Genomic DNA, 21,082 nt, shown 5'->3' with positions numbered 1-21,082 from the left:
AACTAAAAGCATACATCCACTTTCCCAAAGATATTCAAGTCAATACTTCATCTTTAAACTCTTCTTATCATCCAAAAGTGTTCTTTTCCCCCAAACTTATTTTCAAGCATATATACAACCCCAAGTTATCAAATAATAGGCTATTAGGCTCAAATATGGCTAACAAAGGATTATGATTTTTATTTTAGGGTGAAAGTAAAGACAAGGCAAGAACGGATGGCCTAACGTCACTTCCTAAATCTATACTCACTATGTAGACTCAAGGAAGATCGCGAGCAAGTTCTAGAAACATATAACACAATGGCGATAATCACACATTTAGAAATATATAGGCTCAAGTCTCACAGGGTTATGGCAAAGGACAACGCAACGAGCAATTCACTTTAGGCAAATCACAATAAGGACATACAAGCATGCTTGGTCATATCAACAAGTTTTCACAAACATTTTAGCACATAACATCATTAGCAACTCATCCAACAAACATGCTTGAATTCAATTCAAATTGCTCCGACCCCATTCAATTTCATCCAAGGGAGTTTATTAATCCTAAACTAAAATACTAAGCAAAAATTTTAAAACTACCCAAAAATAACATGAAAACAATAAACATGCTCATAGGTTCACCATCCACCATATCACCCCCCAAACTTATTCAAAGCTACGCAAAGAAATAAGTTTGAAACGTTGGTGGAGAGGTGATGCCTACTGAGCAAACACACTAAAAGAAATACATAAAACAATAAAAGATACCTTCCATGGGTTGCCTCCCATGCAGCGCACCTATTTATCGTCGTGTGCCCGACGTCTTCAAATATCAACTGAGATCCCCTTTCATCCCAGAGTTGCCTCCAGGTGATCGCTTGGCTCCTCCTCCATGAGGAAATAGATCGTTCCACGTCTTGGTGAGCCACCACTTTTCAGGCTCTCTCGGGATAGGCTCCTTCAGTGTTGGAGCGGTTATCTTTCTTCCCTTGACATCAGTTGGTATTTTACCCCCATCCTAGAGGGTTCAGTAGTGATCACCGCGTGCACCGGTGTAGGGCGACTATGGTCTGCATCGATCCATGTTATTGGCTCCGAGTCAATGGAATCCATCATCTCCATGTGAAGCTCATAAAAGTCCTTCTGCTTCACTTTTCTGACTGCACTCGATCCTCCTTCTTCAGTAGTCACTTCGTGCTTCAGACGCACCACCTTGCACTCCTCAGTTCTTCCATCCATGCTTCTCGGTTTTTGGGAAAACGTTTGACTTTCTTCTCCCATGAAGATTGTCAACTCTCCCTTTTTCACGTTTATATTTGCCTCAGCAGTGGCAAGGAAGGGACGTCCTAGCAGTAGGGGGACTCCCTTGTCTTCTTCCATGTCCAAGACCATAAAGTCGATGGGAAAAATAAATTCCCCGACCTTAATCAGTAGGTCTTCCACGATGCCCTTTGGATACACGACAGATCTGTCTGCCATCTGTAGTGTGGCTGAGGTGGGCTTCAAAGTACCAATGTTCATTTGCTTGAACACCGATAGTGGCATTAGATTAATGCTCGCGCCTAGATCGCAGAGAGCATTCTCCACCTTATAGCCCCCAATGAGGCAGTCGACAGTGAAACTTCCAGGATCCTTCAGCTTGGCAGGCAGTTTCCTTTGCAGCAGAGCACTGCAATTTTCAGTTAGATTAATAGTGTCTACCTGCCCCCAACTGGTCTTCTGGGCTATCACCTCCTTCAGAAACTTCCCATACTTCGGCATCTGCTGTAGTGCCTCAATCAGTGGGATGTTCACGTGCACCTTCCTGAATATATCTAGGAATCGAGCAAACTGCTCATCCTTCTTTGTCTTCTGCTTCAGTGCTTCAGATAAGGGCACCTTCACTCCAGAAGTGCCTCCAATGTCTCTTTGTTCAGTTATCTTGCCCTTCAGTTTCTCTGCCACGGCAGCCTTAGGCTCAAGAATAGCGTCCTTCGTGGTCTCAGACAGAGATGGGCCTTCATACGTCTTGCCATTCCTCAGATGGATGGCCATACATCCTTTCGAATTCTCATTTGGCTGGCCTGGGAACTGCCCAGGCTTGTGGTTCATACTCACAGCCTGAGCAATCTGGCTCAGCTGTGTGTCTACGAACTTCAGATGGGTGACTATACTTTGCACATCTTTCTCAACTTTCTCCATCCTTTGATTGTTTTGCTCCATGAGCTTGTTAACTGTAGCATGAAAGACTTGAGTATGTCTTCCGTGGTCATCTTCTTCGGATCATTAACCACTCCATCAGTAACTGTGAACCCTGGGGGTGGTTGCAGAGCATTATTGGGGTTCTCATTAGAGAGATTGGGATGCCCCGTGTTCCCGTACTGATTATATCCTCCACCATGAAAGTTGGGGCGTGGATTATTGTAGTACCTGTTGTTTCCCCCTTGATTCACATAGTTCACGTCCTCCATACTTCCTTGGGGCTCTTGAGAAGGTTTCCCCATTATCATGCAATCAAATTTCATGGTCAACGCATCCAACTTGTCGGATAGGGCACTCATAGGATTATGATCTGTAGTAGAAGCCACTCTATGCACCTTACTCCTTTCGTTGCTCCATCCTTCGTCATTAGATGCGAGCTCCTCAATCACTTCCATGGCTTCATTCACTCCTTTCTTGAGAAAATTACCGCCTGAGCTCAAGTTCAACTCCCGTTGTGCTTCAGGCACGCATCCCTTAAAAAATGTAATGACTTGAACTGTCGGGGTTAACCCATGGTTGGGACATCGCTTCATCAAGGCTTTAAATCTCGCCCATGCTTCTCTGATATTCTCCGCAGGGTTCATCTGAAAGGCAATGATCTCATGTTGCCTCTTAATCGCCTCACTGGGGGGATAAAACTTTTTTAAAAACTTCTCTACCATAACATCCCATGTTCTGATTGAGCCCGACTCCAAGCTCTCCAACCAATCCTTTGCTGAATCCTCTAAGGAAAAGGGAAACATCCTAAGTCGAATCTGATCATCTGTCACTCCATTCAACTTCGTAGTGTTGCAGATCTGAATGAACTTGGTGATGTGTTTGTTCGGATCATCTGTGGATTTGCCCCTAAAAGCAATATTCTCTGCCATCTGAATAAGTCCTCTTTTCAGCTCAAAGGTGTTGGCTGCGATGTTGCTATGGACAGTTGGATTTGCCTGGCCTTGGTATGCATACTGATTCTGAACAGGCACCACAGCTTGTCTATGATTGACTTGTTGACGCAGCTCCTCCAGCTGCCGTAGAAGCTCAGCATTAGTGGGCGGAGGTGGTGGACCGTTGTTACCCTCTTCGTTCTCCTTCAGACTAGGAGAAACGGGATCAAACTGAATATGATCCTGTACTGGTGACCGGATAGGTGAAAGATCCCTCTGATATGAAGATGCCCCTGCGCGTGTAGGCGAAGAAGCTTGAATTTTCTGCTTGAGCCTCCTATATGCGTTCCTCTTCCGGTTTGATGCTTCGATCTCAGAGTCGAAAGGTTCTAGAGGCAAGCCTTTAGAACGCGTGTGCATACATCTGAACAAGAAACAAAAATGTGAGAACTAAAAAAAAATTGAAAGAAAAATAAAGCAATAAAATCTGAAGTGGTAATCTTGATTATTATCACGATATCAAGTTATGTAACACAAAAATTGTCCCCGGCAGCGGCGCCAAAAACTTGACTCAACTTTATTTTACCCAATTAATACCCGCAAGTGTACGGGGTTATTGTAGCATTTAGCAAGCAAGAGTATATCGTATCCCACAGAGACAAATAAGTGTCAACTTGAGTACCACGAACCAATATCAACTACTATCCAGACAATCAGAAATTTTTTTGGTTTTAAAACTAACAACTACTAAAAGCATGTAAAGTCAGAGAATAAAATAGAACACTTAAACACGAAAGCAATTAAGAAAGCTGTGTAAGATGGTGGAGAAATATGCAGAATTCAAGGATCCGATGCACAACTCATAGCCTAACCCAATTGAAATCGATTTACCATTTAAAGTCTCTAGAATTATTGAATCAATCACACATGTAGATTAAACCCCCTCCCGAGGTGAGAAACCTGTAGATTAAGTGTAACAATTGAAGTCCCCTTCTAATTCTTAGACCTAACTCCCAATAGATCGATTAGATAACAGATTCCACTCAAAACCTCAACTCTCCCGAGTTCTATTGAATTAAGGTGTGAATTATTCTTCTTTCAAGATTAATTATTTCATCTCCCGATTACTCTAAGAAATCCTAACACTCCCAATTGGTGATCAAGCAATTGTTAGGAAAAAGCACAAGAATAATTCAAATAATTACAAGAGCAAGATAAAAACGAAGTCAATTGGATTAATAATTATGAATCAATGCATCTTCACCAAGAATTCTACACAAAGTGTTTAGCTACTCATGTTCAAAGTAGAAAACAAACAAAAACTAAAGAAAACAATAGAATTCATGATACGGATTACAATTGGCGGAGGAATCGAAGCTTGAATCTTCAATCTTCTTCCAAGAGTTCTTGATAGAGAGAGAGTGTGTGTTTTTGCGGCTTGTAGAGAATGCTTTTTCGTTGCCCTAGCTTCTCTCTCTTATTTTTCCCTTCAGAAAAATCACGCCTGGGCTAAAAAACGTCAGTCAGACGGACCCGGCCGGGTGGAATTATTGCACATAAAATACACCCGGTCGGGTAGAAGTCTCTGGACTCTTTATGAACAAAATTGGCCACCCGGCCGGGTGGAATTATTGCACATAAAATTCACCCGGCCGGGTAGCTCCCGGCAGTCCGCGCGGCTTTCGTAGATCGGCCATATCTCTCTCATCCGAACTCCGATTGGGGTGTGTGAGGTACCCACGCGAAGCTCTTTCGATGATGAAGACAATGGTTCTCTCAAAATAGGATTCGGACCCCATATTGATAGGCAGATTAACGTTTGAAGCAGACCCCAGTCACGGCTTGACTCATTTTGACCCTTTTTTACCTATTTTAACTTCAAACACTTGATAAACTCATCAAAGCACCTTTATAGTGAAATATGAACGTAAACTCAAGTAATATGCATTTAAAAACCAATTATCACCACGTTTAACGCCCAATAAAACAGTTAAAATACGAGTTTATCAACTCCCCCAAACTTAATCACTTGTTTGTGCTCAAACAAGAAGCAGACAACAATCAAATATAAACTCGTACACATAAGTTGGATCTCATCATTGCCTCAGTTAATAAACAATAGCATGCATCAATAACTTAACACACATGTAAACCAATTGATCATTGCTTCAAGTTACTAACACGTATGCAACCTTGTCAATTTGCCCTCACAAGATAGATATGTAGTGTAATTCTCCCACTCTCAAAGTGTATAGGTAAAATACAAGCTCTCAAATCAATCAATCATGCATAGTTTACCATAGGCTTGCTCGAAATCTAACCTCTCCTCTACTATTTTGTGACTATAAATCAAGGATCTGAAAGGTCTTATTTGTAGGTTGTAATGTAGGCTTTTTGGTTAGGTGAGGAAAATTTGGCCAAAGTGACTTATAATCCCTTTCGAAATTATAATAACTTCGTTCTTAAAACAACTCAACTCCTCAGTAGTCTTTATAGACTCTTCTCATCTACCAATTCTCCCCCAAACTTGGTTTCTTACACATTTCTAGACTTCGTCTAGCTTATACCCCCTCTAGGCTTCGCCTAGCTTATACCACCAAATTATTCTTTTTTTTTACAACTCTTTTTTTTCACAACTAAAAGCATACATCCACTTTCCCAAAGATATTCAAGTCAATACTTCATCTTTAAACTCTTCTTATCATCCAAAAGTGTTCTTTTCCCCCAAACTTATTTTCAAGCATATATACAACCCCAAGTTATCAAATAATAGGCTATTAGGCTCAAATATGGCTAACAAAGGATTATGATTTTTATTTTAGGGTGAAAGTAAAGACAAGGCAAGAACGGATGGCCTAACGTCACTTCCTAAATCTATACTCACTATGTAGACTCAAGGAAGATCGCGAGCAAGTTCTAGAAACATATAACACAATGGCGATAATCACACATTTAGAAATATATAGGCTCAAGTCTCACAGGGTTATGGCAAAGGACAACGCAACGAGCAATTCACTTTAGGCAAATCACAATAAGGACATACAAGCATGCTTGGTCATATCAACAAGTTTTCACAAACATTTTAGCACATAACATCATTAGCAACTCATCCAACAAACATGCTTGAATTCAATTCAAATTGCTCCGACCCCATTCAATTTCATCCAAGGGAGTTTATTAATCCTAAACTAAAATACTAAGCAAAAATTTTAAAACTACCCAAAAATAACATGAAAACAATAAACATGCTCATAGGTTCACCATCCACCATATCACCCCCCAAACTTATTCAAAGCTACGCAAAGAAATAAGTTTGAAACGTTGGTGGAGAGGTGATGCCTACTGAGCAAACACACTAAAAGAAATACATAAAACAATAAAAGATACCTTCCATGGGTTGCCTCCCATGCAGCGCACCTATTTATCGTCGTGTGCCCGACGTCTTCAAATATCAACTGAGATCCCCTTTCATCCCAGAGTTGCCTCCAGGTGATCGCTTGGCTCCTCCTCCATGAGGAAATAGATCGTTCCACGTCTTGGTGAGCCACCACTTTTCAGGCTCTCTCGGGATAGGCTCCTTCAGTGTTGGAGCGGTTATCTTTCTTCCCTTGACATCAGTTGGTATTTTACCCCCATCCTAGAGGGTTCAGTAGTGATCACCGCGTGCACCGGTGTAGGGCGACTATGGTCTGCATCGATCCATGTTATTGGCTCCGAGTCAATGGAATCCATCATCTCCATGTGAAGCTCATAAAAGTCCTTCTGCTTCACTTTTCTGACTGCACTCGATCCTCCTTCTTCAGTAGTCACTTGGTGCTTCAGACGCACCACCTTGCACTCCTCAGTTCTTCCATCCATGCTTCTCGGTTTTTGGGAAAACGTTTGACTTTCTTCTCCCATGAAGATTGTCAACTCTCCCTTTTTCACGTTTATATTTGCCTCAGCAGTGGCAAGGAAGGGACGTCCTAGCAGTAGGGGGACTCCCTTGTCTTCTTCCATGTCCAAGACCATAAAGTCGATGGGAAAAATAAATTCCCCGACCTTAATCAGTAGGTCTTCCACGATGCCCTTTGGATACACGACAGATCTGTCTGCCATCTGTAGTGTGGCTGAGGTGGGCTTCAAAGTACCAATGTTCATTTGCTTGAACACCGATAGTGGCATTAGATTAATGCTCGCGCCTAGATCGCAGAGAGCATTCTCCACCTTATAGCCCCCAATGAGGCAGTCGACAGTGAAACTTCCAGGATCCTTCAGCTTGGCAGGCAGTTTCCTTTGCAGCAGAGCACTGCAATTTTCAGTTAGATTAATAGTGTCTACCTGCCCCCAACTGGTCTTCTGGGCTATCACCTCCTTCAGAAACTTCCCATACTTCGGCATCTGCTGTAGTGCCTCAATCAGTGGGATGTTCACGTGCACCTTCCTGAATATATCTAGGAATCGAGCAAACTGCTCATCCTTCTTTGTCTTCTGCTTCAGTGCTTCAGATAAGGGCACCTTCACTCCAGAAGTGCCTCCAATGTCTCTTTGTTCAGTTATCTTGCCCTTCAGTTTCTCTGCCACGGCAGCCTTAGGCTCAAGAATAGCGTCCTTCGTGGTCTCAGACAGAGATGGGCCTTCATACGTCTTGCCATTCCTCAGATGGATGGCCATACATCCTTTCGAATTCTCATTTGGCTGGCCTGGGAACTGCCCAGACTTGTGGTTCATACTCACAGCCTGAGCAATCTGGCTCAGCTGTGTGTCTACGAACTTCAGATGGGTGACTATACTTTGCACATCTTTCTCAACTTTCTCCATCCTTTGATTGTTTTGCTCCATGAGCTTGTTGGACTGTAGCATGAAAGACTTGAGTATGTCTTCCGTGGTCATCTTCTTCGGATCATTAACCACTCCATCAGTAACTGTGAACCCTGGGGGTGGTTGCAGAGCATTATTGGGGTTCTCATTAGAGAGATTGGGATGCCCCGTGTTCCCGTACTGATTATATCCTCCACCATGAAAGTTGGGGCGTGGATTATTGTAGTACCTGTTGTTGCCCCCTTGATTCACATAGTTCACGTCCTCCATACTTCCTTGGGGCTCTTGAGAAGGTTTCCCCATTATCATGCAATCAAATTTCATGGTCAACGCATCCAACTTGTCGGATAGGGCACTCATAGGATTATGATCTGTAGTAGAAGCCACTCTATGCACCTTACTCCTTTCGTTGCTCCATCCTTCGTCATTAGATGCGAGCTCCTCAATCACTTCCATGGCTTCATTCACTCCTTTCTTGAGAAAATTACCGCCTGAGCTCAAGTTCAACTCCCGTTGTGCTTCAGGCACGCATCCCTTAAAAAATGTAATGACTTGAACTGTCGGGGTTAACCCATGGTTGGGACATCGCTTCATCAAGGCTTTAAATCTCGCCCATGCTTCTCTGATATTCTCCGCAGGGTTCATCTGAAAGGCAATGATCTCATGTTGCCTCTTAATCGCCTCACTGGGGGGATAAAACTTTTTTAAAAACTTCTCTACCATAACATCCCATGTTCTGATTGAGCCCGACTCCAAGCTCTCCAACCAATCCTTTGCTGAATCCTCTAAGGAAAAGGGAAACAGCCTAAGTCGAATCTGATCATCTGTCACTCCATTCAACTTCGTAGTGTTGCAGATCTGAATGAACTTGGTGATGTGTTTGTTCGGATCATCTGTGGATTTGCCCCTAAAAGCAATATTCTCTGCCATCTGAATAAGTCCTCTTTTCAGCTCAAAGGTGTTGGCTGCGATGTTGCTATGGACAATTGGATTTGCCTGGCCTTGGTATGCATACTGATTCTGAACAGGCACCACAGCTTGTCTATGATTGACTTGTTGACGCAGCTCCTCCAGCTGCCGTAGAAGCTCAGCATTAGTGGGCGGAGGTGGTGGACCGTTGTTACCCTCTTCGTTCTCCTTCAGACTAGGAGAAACGGGATCAAACTGAATATGATCCTGTACTGGTGACCGGATAGGTGAAAGATCCCTCTGATATGAAGATGCCCCTGCGCGTGTAGGCGAAGAAGCTTGAATTTTCTGCTTGAGCCTCCTATATGCGTTCCTCTTCCGGTTTGATGCTTCGATCTCAGAGTCGAAAGGTTCTAGAGGCAAGCCTTTAGAACGCGTGTGCATACATCTGAACAAGAAACAAAAATGTGAGAACTAAAAAAAAATTGAAAGAAAAATAAAGCAATAAAATCTGAAGTGGTAATCTTGATTATTATCACGATATCAAGTTATGTAACACAAAAATTGTCCCCGGCAGCGGCGCCAAAAACTTGACTCAACTTTATTTTACCCAATTAATACCCGCAAGTGTACGGGGTTATTGTAGCATTTAGCAAGCAAGAGTATATCGTATCCCACAGAGACAAATAAGTGTCAACTTGAGTACCACGAACCAATATCAACTACTATCCAGACAATCAGAAATTTTTTGGTTTTAAAACTAACAACTACTAAAAGCATGTAAAGTCAGAGAATAAAATAGAACACTTAAACACGAAAGCAATTAAGAAAGCTGTGTAAGATGGTGGAGAAATATGCAGAATTCAAGGATCCGATGCACAACTCATAGCCTAACCCAATTGAAATCGATTTACCATTTAAAGTCTCTAGAATTATTGAATCAATCACACATGTAGATTAAACCCCCTCCCGAGGTGAGAAACCTGTAGATTAAGTGTAACAATTGAAGTCCCCTTCTAATTCTTAGACCTAACTCCCAATAGATCGATTAGATAACAGATTCCACTCAAAACCTCAACTCTCCCGAGTTCTATTGAATTAAGGTGTGAATTATTCTTCTTTCAAGATTAATTATTTCATCTCCCGATTACTCTAAGAAATCCTAACACTCCCAATTGGTGATCAAGCAATTGTTAGGAAAAAGCACAAGAATAATTCAAATAATTACAAGAGCAAGATAAAAACGAAGTCAATTGGATTAATAATTATGAATCAATGCATCTTCACCAAGAATTCTACACAAAGTGTTTAGCTACTCATGTTCAAAGTAGAAAACAAACAAAAACTAAAGAAAACAATAGAATTCATGATACGGATTACAATTGGCGGAGGAATCGAAGCTTGAATCTTCAATCTTCTTCCAAGAGTTCTTGATAGAGAGAGAGTGTGTGTTTTTGCGGCTTGTAGAGAATGCTTTTTCGTTGCCCTAGCTTCTCTCTCTTATTTTTCCCTTCAGAAAAATCACGCCTGGGCTAAAAAACGTCAGTCAGACGGACCCGGCCGGGTGGAATTATTGCACATAAAATACACCCGGTCGGGTAGAAGTCTCTGGACTCTTTATGAACAAAATTGGCCACCCGGCCGGGTGGAATTATTGCACATAAAATTCACCCGGCCGGGTAGCTCCCGGCAGTCCGCGCGGCTTTCGTAGATCGGCCATATCTCTCTCATCCGAACTCCGATTGGGGCGTGTGAGGTACCCACGCGAAGCTCTTTCGATGATGAAGACAATGGTTCTCTCAAAATAGGATTCGGACCCCATATTAATAGGCAGATTAACGTTTGAAGCAGACCCCAGTCACGGCTTGACTCATTTTGACCCTTTTTTACCTATTTTAACTTCAAACACTTGATAAACTCATCAAAACACCTTTATAGTGAAATATGAACGTAAACTCAAGTAATATGCATTTAAAAACCAATTATCACCACGTTTAACGCCCAATAAAACAGTTAAAATACGAGTTTATCAACTCCCCCAAACTTAATCACTTGTTTGTGCTCAAACAAGAAGCAGACAACAATCAAATATAAACTCGTACACATAAGTTGGATCTCATCATTGCCTCAGTTAATAAACAAAAGCATGCATCAATAACTTAACACACATGTAAACCAATTGATCATTGCTTCAAGTTACTAACACGTATGCAACCTTGTCAATTTGCCCTCACAAGATAGATATGTAGTGTAATTCTCCCACTCTCAAAGTGTATAGGTAAAATACAAGCTCTCAAATCAATCAATCATGCATAGTTTACCATAGGCTTGCTCGAAATCTAACCTCTCCTCTACTATTTTGTGACTATAAATCAAGGATCTGAAAGGTCTTATTTGTAGGTTGTAATGTAGGCTTTTTGGTTAGGTGAGGAAAATTTGGCCAAAGTGACTTATAATCCCTTTCAAAATTATAATAACTTCGTTCTTAAAACAACTCAACTCCTCAGTAGTCTTTATAGACTCTTCTCATCTACCAATTCTCCCCCAAACTTGGTTTCTTACACATTTCTAGACTTCGTCTAGCTTATACCCCCTCTAGGCTTCGCCTAGCTTATACCACCAAATTATTCTTTTTTTTTACAACTCTTTTTTTTCACAACTAAAAGCATACATCCACTTTCCCAAAGATATTCAAGTCAATACTTCATCTTTAAACTCTTCTTATCATCCAAAAGTGTTCTTTTCCCCCAAACTTATTTTCAAGCATATATACAACCCCAAGTTATCAAATAATAGGCTATTAGGCTCAAATATGGCTAACAAAGGATTATGATTTTTATTTTAGGGTGAAAGTAAAGACAAGGCAAGAACGGATGGCCTAACGTCACTTCCTAAATCTATACTCACTATGTAGACTCAAGGAAGATCGCGAGCAAGTTCTAGAAACATATAACACAATGGCGATAATCACACATTTAGAAATATATAGGCTCAAGTCTCACAGGGTTATGGCAAAGGACAACGCAACGAGCAATTCACTTTAGGCAAATCACAATAAGGACATACAAGCATGCTTGGTCATATCAACAAGTTTTCACAAACATTTTAGCACATAACATCATTAGCAACTCATCCAACAAACATGCTTGAATTCAATTCAAATTGCTCCGACCCCATTCAATTTCATCCAAGGGAGTTTATTAATCCTAAACTAAAATACTAAGCAAAAATTTTAAAACTACCCAAAAATAACATGAAAACAATAAACATGCTCATAGGTTCACCATCCACCATATCACCCCCCAAACTTATTCAAAGCTACGCAAAGAAATAAGTTTGAAACGTTGGTGGAGAGGTGATGCCTACTGAGCAAACACACTAAAAGAAATACATAAAACAATAAAAGATACCTTCCATGGGTTGCCTCCCATGCAGCGCACCTATTTATCGTCGTGTGCCCGACGTCTTCAAATATCAACTGAGATCCCCTTTCATCCCAGAGTTGCCTCCAGGTGATCGCTTGGCTCCTCCTCCATGAGGAAATAGATCGTTCCACGTCTTGGTGAGCCACCACTTTTCAGGCTCTCTCGGGATAGGCTCCTTCAGTGTTGGAGCGGTTATCTTTCTTCCCTTGACATCAGTTGGTATTTTACCCCCATCCTAGAGGGTTCAGTAGTGATCACCGCGTGCACCGGTGTAGGGCGACTATGGTCTGCATCGATCCATGTTATTGGCTCCGAGTCAATGGAATCCATCATCTCCATGTGAAGCTCATAAAAGTCCTTCTGCTTCACTTTTCTGACTGCACTCGATCCTCCTTCTTCAGTAGTCACTTGGTGCTTCAGACGCACCACCTTGCACTCCTCAGTTCTTCCATCCATGCTTCTCGGTTTTTGGGAAAACGTTTGACTTTCTTCTCCCATGAAGATTGTCAACTCTCCCTTTTTCACGTTTATATTTGCCTCAGCAGTGGCAAGGAAGGGACGTCCTAGCAGTAGGGGGACTCCCTTGTCTTCTTCCATGTCCAAGACCATAAAGTCGATGGGAAAAATAAATTCCCCGACCTTAATCAGTAGGTCTTCCACGATGCCCTTTGGATACACGACAGATCTGTCTGCCATCTGTAGTGTGGCTGAGGTGGGCTTCAAAGTACCAATGTTTAGACATCACCAAACCGAACCGGCCCGGCTGAACCGGCCCGGAACCGTCACCGGCGGTTCCGAACCGGAACCAGAACCGTCGGTGGCGGTTCCGAACCGTGACCGGAACCGGCGGTTCCGACGGGCCGGTTCAGGTTCATGAAATTTGCGAACCGTAACCGGCGGTTCCGAACCGCCGGTTTTCACCGGAACCGGCGGTTCCGAACCGGCGGTTCACCGGTTCCGACACCTTTTCAGGCTACCACCGGCCTAGACGTAGCCTTTTCAGAAACCGGGTCAGAAACCGCCGGTTTTTGTCAGAAAACCGCTGACGAAACCGGCGGTTTCTGACCAAAAACCGGCGGTTCAACGAGTAAACCGGCGGTTCCGGCGGTAAACCGGCGGTTCCGCCGGATTTCAAAAATTTGAAATTTTTTCTTTTTTTTTTCTTTTTTTAATCACATTTTTCCCCTATAAATAACCCCCTCATCTTCATTTTCTACTTACCCCATTCTTGTGTTGATAAGAATTTCTCTCTCAATCTCAATTTCTCTATTCTCCATCCTCTTTCTCTCAAGTTGTTTACGTTATTTGCGCTCATAATTTACTCACGTTGTTCTTGTTTACGTTAATATCACATAAACACTACTCTCTATTCTCTACTTCCAATTTCCATAATATCATGTCTTCATCTCGTCGTGGTGGTGATCGGGGCAAGGGAATTGCCCAAGGCGTGGAAGAAGTATTGCCACTCGAAGAAAATAAGGTACACAAAGTTTACTTTAGACGTGGCTACTAGATGGAACTCTACATATGACATGTTGCAATCTACAATGGAGCATATAGACTATTTAGTTGATTTTTATAGAACTTACCCTGTTGATGATTTATATCTAACATCTTCTTGTTGGGAACAAAGCCTGAGTTTATTTAAATTATTCAAAAATTTTCGAAGTGCAACTATGGAGTTATCGGGTGTGTATTATTGCACATCCGTTCGTGTTTTAGAACATTGCATGATCATATCACTTGGTTTTAAAACTGCAATGAAAAATTCCGCAAACAATCTTGAGCTTATGTGTGTTTTATATTACATGGTTGAAAAATGGCTCAAGTATTTCAATGAGATCCCAACAGTTTTTTTGCTTGCCAAAGTTTTGGATCCAAAGTGGAAACTAGTTGGTACTTTCAAAATTTTAGAATTTTATTACAACAGTTTAGCTTCTATTGATCTTGAACCACTCCGAGCTTTGCAAACTGACGACGACGACAACTACATAAACCTTGCCCAAACATTCCAAATAAACCTCCCCCACCTCCCAAGCCTCCAAAGAAATTTTGAGTTCGACTTGCGGTCTCTCTTTCACGATTACGAAGTCAAGTACAACACTACCCACCAAGTTCGACCTAGACCCCCCCGTCAAACACAGAACTTTGGCTTCTTCCAAGTTGATGACCCCGACACCCAATCCCAATTGGCGGACCTATACGCCTTCAGCAGCGGAGGAAGGACGGCACATTCGGTAAGTGAGTTAGATTTATATTTAGACTCACACTTTTCATTCAATGAGGAAGAAGGAGGTCCCGTTCCCCAACAAATCGACGTCCTAGATTGGTGGTCTTCACACGAGAAAGATTTTCCCATCCTTGCATCAATGGCCAAGGAGATCTTTTCGGTTCCGGCTTCCACTGTCGCCGTCGAGTCCGCCTTTAGTGTTGGAGGCAACGTCTTGGACGACCGAAGAAGTAGGCTCACCGGACAAAACATGGAAGCCACCATGTTACTTGATGATTGGTGCTCCGCCGAAATTAGAGACCAAGAACCGGATTGGGACAAACTAGTAGTACAACCCGACCAAGACTACTTCCCCGACGAAGAAGAGTAGGCGCCAATACTTCCGATCAAGCCAAATAGGTAAGCAAGGTAAGAGAACTACGTGGACTTTGATTCCAAAATGCAATTGAGCATTGAGGATACGTAGGCATCTCAACTTATATTTCAACTTAAATTTTAAATTTAAGTTTAAATTTAAGTTGAGCTCAAGTCCTTTTCCTTTATTTCTTTTTTCTCCCCTTTATTTCGAATATGTAATTTTGTAAATTGTAATGAAGACTTTAAGTCTTTTGTAATTTATAATTTTGAAGTTGTAATTTCTAATTTTTATATTGTAATTTGTAAATTTTAACTTGTAATTTGTAATTTTAAAGTTGTAATTTGTAATTTTGAAGTTGTAATTTGTATCAATAAAATTACATTTGTACATCGCTTCATTCTAATGTTATTTACGCAAGTTTTTTTACATTTTAAACTTGAATTACAATTTACAAAATGCAAAAAAAAATAAAAAAAAAATCAAAACGAACCGCCGAACCGGCCGAACCGGCCCGGAACCGGCCCGGAACCGGCCAATCACCGGCGGTTCCACGGTTCACTTGAACCGGCGGTTCCACGGTTCACGAACCGGAACCGCCACACCTTGGCCGGGCCGGTTCAGGTTCATCAATTTATTGAACCGGAACCGGCGGTTCCGAACCGTGAACCGCCGGTTCCGGAACCGTGGTGACGTCTACCAATGTTCATTTGCTTGAACACCGATAGTGGCATTAGATTAATGCTCGCGCCTAGATCGCAGAGAGCATTCTCCACCTTATAGCCCCCAATGAGGCAGTCGACAGTGAAACTTCCAGGATCCTTCAGCTTGGCAGGCAGTTTCCTTTGCAGCAGAGCACTGCAATTTTCAGTTAGATTAATAGTGTCTACCTGCCCCCAACTGGTCTTCTGGGCTATCACCTCCTTCAGAAACTTCCCATACTTCGGCATCTGCTGTAGTGCCTCAATCAGTGGGATGTTCACGTGCACCTTCCTGAATATATCTAGGAATCGAGCAAACTGCTCATCCTTCTTTGTCTTCTGCTTCAGTGCTTCAGATAAGGGCACCTTCACTCCAGAAGTGCCTCCAATGTCTCTTTGTTCAGTTATCTTGCCCTTCAGTTTCTCTGCCACGGCAGCCTTAGGCTCAAGAATAGCGTCCTTCGTGGTCTCAGACAGAGATGGGCCTTCATACGTCTTGCCATTCCTCAGATGGATGGCCATACATCCTTTCGAATTCTCATTTGGCTGGCCTGGGAACTGCCCAGGCTTGTGGTTCATACTCACAGCCTGAGCAATCTGGCTCAGCTGTGTGTCTACGAACTTCAGATGGGTGACTATACTTTGCACATCTTTCTCAACTTTCTCCATCCTTTGATTGTTTTGCTCCATGAGCTTGTTGGACTGTAGCATGAAAGACTTGAGTATGTCTTCCGTGGTCATCTTCTTCGGATCATTAACCACTCCATCAGTAACTGTGAACCCTGGGGGTGGTTGCAGAGCATTATTGGGGTTCTCATTAGAGAGATTGGGATGCCCCGTGTTCCCGTACTGATTATATCCTCCACCATGAAAGTTGGGGCGTGGATTATTGTAGTACCTGTTGTTGCCCCCTTGATTCACATAGTTCACGTCCTCCATACTTCCTTGGGGCTCTTGAGAAGGTTTCCCCATTATCATGCAATCAAATTTCATGGTCAACGCATCCAACTTGTCGGATAGGGCACTCATAGGATTATGATCTGTAGTAGAAGCCACTCTATGCACCTTACTCCTTTCGTTGCTCCATCCTTCGTCATTAGATGCGAGCTCCTCAATCACTTCCATGGCTTCATTCATTCCTTTCTTGAGAAAATTACCGCATGAGCTCAAGTTCAACTCCCGTTGTGCTTCAGGCACGCATCCCTTAAAAAATGTAATGACTTGAACTGTCGGGGTTAACCCATGGTTGGGACATCGCTTCATCAAGGCTTTAAATCTCGCCCATGCTTCTCTGATATTCTCCGCAGGGTTCATCTGAAAGGCAATGATCTCATGTTGCCTCTTAATCGCCTCACTAGGGGGATAAAACTTTTTTAAAAACTTCTCTACCATAACATCCCATGTTCTGATTGAGCCCGACTCCAAGCTCTCCAACCAATCCTTTGCTGAATCCTCTAAGGAAAAGGGAAACAGCCTAAGTCGAATCTGATCATCTGTCACTCCATTCAACTTCGTAGTGTTGCAGATCTGAATGAACTTGGTGATGTGTTTGTTCGGATCATCTGTGGATTTGCCCCTAAAAGCAATATTCTCTGCCATCTGAATAAGTCCTCTTTTCAGCTCAAAGGTGTTGGCTGCGATGTTGCTATGGACAGTTGGATTTGCCTGGCCTTGGTATGCATACTGATTCTGAACAGGCACCACAGCTTGTCTATGATTGACTTGTTGACGCAGCTCCTCCAGCTGCCGTAGAAGCTCAGCATTAGTGGGCGGAGGTGGTGGACCGTTGTTACCCTCTTCGTTCTCCTTCAGACTAGGAGAAACGGGATCAAACTGAATATGATCCTGTACTGGTGACCGGATAGGTGAAAGATCCCTCTGATATGAAGATGCCCCTGCGCGTGTAGGCGAAGAAGCTTGAATTTTCTGCTTGAGCCTCCTATATGCGTTCCTCTTCCGGTTTGATGCTTCGATCTCAGAGTCGAAAGGTTCTAGAGGCAAGCCTTTAGAACGCGTGTGCATACATCTGAACAAGAAACAAAAATGTGAGAACTAAAAAAAAATTGAAAGAAAAATAAAGCAATAAAATCTGAAGTGGTAATCTTGATTATTATCACGATATCAAGTTATGTAACACAAAAATTGTCCCCGGCAGCGGCGCCAAAAACTTGACTCAACTTTATTTTACCCAATTAATACCCGCAAGTGTACGGGGTTATTGTAGCATTTAGCAAGCAAGAGTATATCGTATCCCACAGAGACAAATAAGTGTCAACTTGAGTACCACGAACCAATTTCAACTACTATCCAGACAATCAGAAATTTTTTTGGTTTTAAAACTAACAACTACTAAAAGCATGTAAAGTCAGAGAATAAAATAGAACACTTAAACACGAAAGCAATTAAGAAAGCTGTGTAAGATGGTGGAGAAATATGCAGAATTCAAGGATCCGATGCACAACTCATAGCCTAACCCAATTGAAATCGATTTACCATTTAAAGTCTCTAGAATTATTGAATCAATCACACATGTAGATTAAACCCCCTCCCGAGGTGAGAAACCTGTAGATTAAGTGTAACAATTGAAGTCCCCTTCTAATTCTTAGACCTAACTCCCAATAGATCGATTAGATAACAGATTCCACTCAAAACCTCAACTCTCCCGAGTTCTATTGAATTAAGGTGTGAATTATTCTTCTTTCAAGATTAATTATTTCATCTCCCGATTACTCTAAGAAATCCTAACACTCCCAATTGGTGATCAAGCAATTGTTAGGAAAAAGCACAAGAATAATTCAAATAATTACAAGAGCAAGATAAAAACGAAGTCAATTGGATTAATAATTATGAATCAATGCATCTTCACCAAGAATTCTACACAAAGTGTTTAGCTACTCATGTTCAAAGTAGAAAACAAACAAAAACTAAAGAAAACAATAGAATTCATGATACGGATTACAATTGGCGGAGGAATCGAAGCTTGAATCTTCAATCTTCTTCCAAGAGTTCTTGATAGAGAGAGAGTGTGTGTTTTTGCGGCTTGTAGAGAATGCTTTTTCGTTGCCCTAGCTTCTCTCTCTTATTTTTCCCTTCAGAAAAATCACGCCTGGGCTAAAAAACGTCAGTCAGACGGACCCGGCCGGGTGGAATTATTGCACATAAAATACACCCGGTCGGGTAGAAGTCTCTGGACTCTTTATGAACAAAATTGGCCACCCGGCCGGGTGGAATTATTGCACATAAAATTCACCCGGCCGGGTAGCTCCCGGCAGTCCGCGCGGCTTTCGTAGATCGGCCATATCTCTCTCATCCGAACTCCGATTGGGGCGTGTGAGGTACCCACGCGAAGCTCTTTCGATGATGAAGACAATGGTTCTCTCAAAATAGGATTCGGACCCCATATTGATAGGCAGATTAACGTTTGAAGCAGACCCCAGTCACGGCTTGACTCATTTTGACCCTTTTTTACCTATTTTAACTTCAAACACTTGATAAACTCATCAAAGCACCTTTATAGTGAAATATGAACGTAAACTCAAGTAATATGCATTTAAAAACCAATTATCACCACGTTTAACGCCCAATAAAACAGTTAAAATACGAGTTTATCAACTCCCCCAAACTTAATCACTTGTTTGTGCTCAAACAAGAAGCAGACAACAATCAAATATAAACTCGTACACATAAGTTGGATCTCATCATTGCCTCAGTTAATAAACAATAGCATGCATCAATAACTTAACACACATGTAAACCAATTGATCATTGCTTCAAGTTACTAACACGTATGCAACCTTGTCAATTTGCCCTCACAAGATAGATATGTAGTGTAATTCTCCCACTCTCAAAGTGTATAGGTAAAATACAAGCTCTCAAATCAATCAATCATGCATAGTTTACCATAGGCTTGCTCGAAATCTAACCTCTCCTCTACTATTTTGTGACTATAAATCAAGGATCTGAAAGGTCTTATTTGTAGGTTGTAATGTAGGCTTTTTGGTTAGGTGAGGAAAATTTGGCCAAAGTGACTTATAATCCCTTTCGAAATTATAATAACTTCGTTCTTAAAACAACTCAACTCCTCAGTAGTCTTTATAGACTCTTCTCATCTACCAATTCTCCCCCAAACTTGGTTTCTTACACATTTCTAGACTTCGTCTAGCTTATACCCCCTCTAGGCTTCGCCTAGCTTATACCACCAAATTATTCTTTTTTTTTACAACTCTTTTTTTTCACAACTAAAAGCATACATCCACTTTCCCAAAGATATTCAAGTCAATACTTCATCTTTAAACTCTTCTTATCATCCAAAAGTGTTCTTTTCCCCCAAACTTATTTTCAAGCATATATACAACCCCAAGTTATCAAATAATAGGCTATTAGGCTCAAATATGGCTAACAAAGGATTATGATTTTTATTTTAGGGTGAAAGTAAAGACAAGGCAAGAACGGATGGCCTAACGTCACTTCCTAAATCTATACTCACTATGTAGACTCAAGGAAGATCGCGAGCAAGTTCTAGAAACATATAACACAATGGCGATAATCACACATTTAGAAATATATAGGCTCAAGTCTCACAGGGTTATGGCAAAGGACAACGCAACGAGCAATTCACTTTAGGCAAATCACAATAAGGACATACAAGCATGCTTGGTCATATCAACAAGTTTTCACAAACATTTTAGCACATAACATCATTAGCAACTCATCCAACAAACATGCTTGAATTCAATTCAAATTGCTTCGACCCCATTCAATTTCATCCAAGGGAGTTTATTAATCCTAAACTAAAATACTAAGCAAAAATTTTAAAACTACCCAAAAATAACATGAAAACAATAAACATGCTCATAGGTTCACCATCCACCATATCACCCCCCAAACTTATTCAAAGCTACGCAAAGAAATAAGTTTGAAACGTTGGTGGAGAGGTGATGCCTACTGAGCAAACACACTAAAAGAAATACATAAAACAATAAAAGATACCTTCCATGGGTTGCCTCCCATGCAGCGCACCTATTTATCGTCGTGTGCCCGACGTCTTCAAATATCAACTGAGATCCCCTTTCATCCCAGAGTTGCCTCCAGGTGATCGCTTGGCTCCTCCTCCATGAGGAAATAGATCGTTCCACGTCTTGGTGAGCCACCACTTTTCAGGCTCTCTCGGGATAGGCTCCTTCAGTGTTGGAGCGATTATCTTTCTTCCCTTGACATCAGTTGGTATTTTACCCCCATCCTAGAGGGTTCAGTAGTGATCACCGCGTGCACCGGTGTAGGGCGACTATGGTCTGCATCGATCCATGTTATTGGCTCCGAGTCAATGGAATCCATCATCTCCATGTGAAGCTCATAAAAGTCCTTCTGCTTCACTTTTCTGACTGCACTCGATCCTCCTTCTTCAGTAGTCACTTGGTGCTTCAGACGCACCACCTTGCACTCCTCAGTTCTTCCATCCATGCTTCTCGGTTTTTGGGAAAACGTTTGACTTTTTTCTCCCATGAAGATTGTCAACTCTCCCTTTTTCACGTTTATATTTGCCTCAGCAGTGGCAAGGAAGGGAC

General features: G+C 41.9%; 1 protein-coding gene across 1 annotated transcript; it reads right to left on the bottom strand.

Moving 5' to 3' along the window:
- Nucleotides 1-960: 960 nt before the first annotated feature.
- Nucleotides 961-2,076, bottom strand: LOC121788362. Its single transcript, XM_042187059.1, has one exon. The coding sequence runs from the start codon at nt 2,074-2,076 to the stop codon at nt 961-963; it is 1,116 nt and encodes a 371-aa protein (XP_042042993.1).
- Nucleotides 2,077-21,082: the final 19,006 nt, after the last annotated feature.

This window comes from Salvia splendens, unplaced genomic scaffold (genome assembly GCF_004379255.2).
Source record: "Salvia splendens isolate huo1 unplaced genomic scaffold, SspV2 ctg1021, whole genome shotgun sequence".
Taxonomy (NCBI): Eukaryota; Viridiplantae; Streptophyta; class Magnoliopsida; order Lamiales; family Lamiaceae; genus Salvia; species Salvia splendens.
Note: the sequence above shows the minus strand (reverse complement) of the source record. Positions and strands in the feature narration are given on the sequence as shown.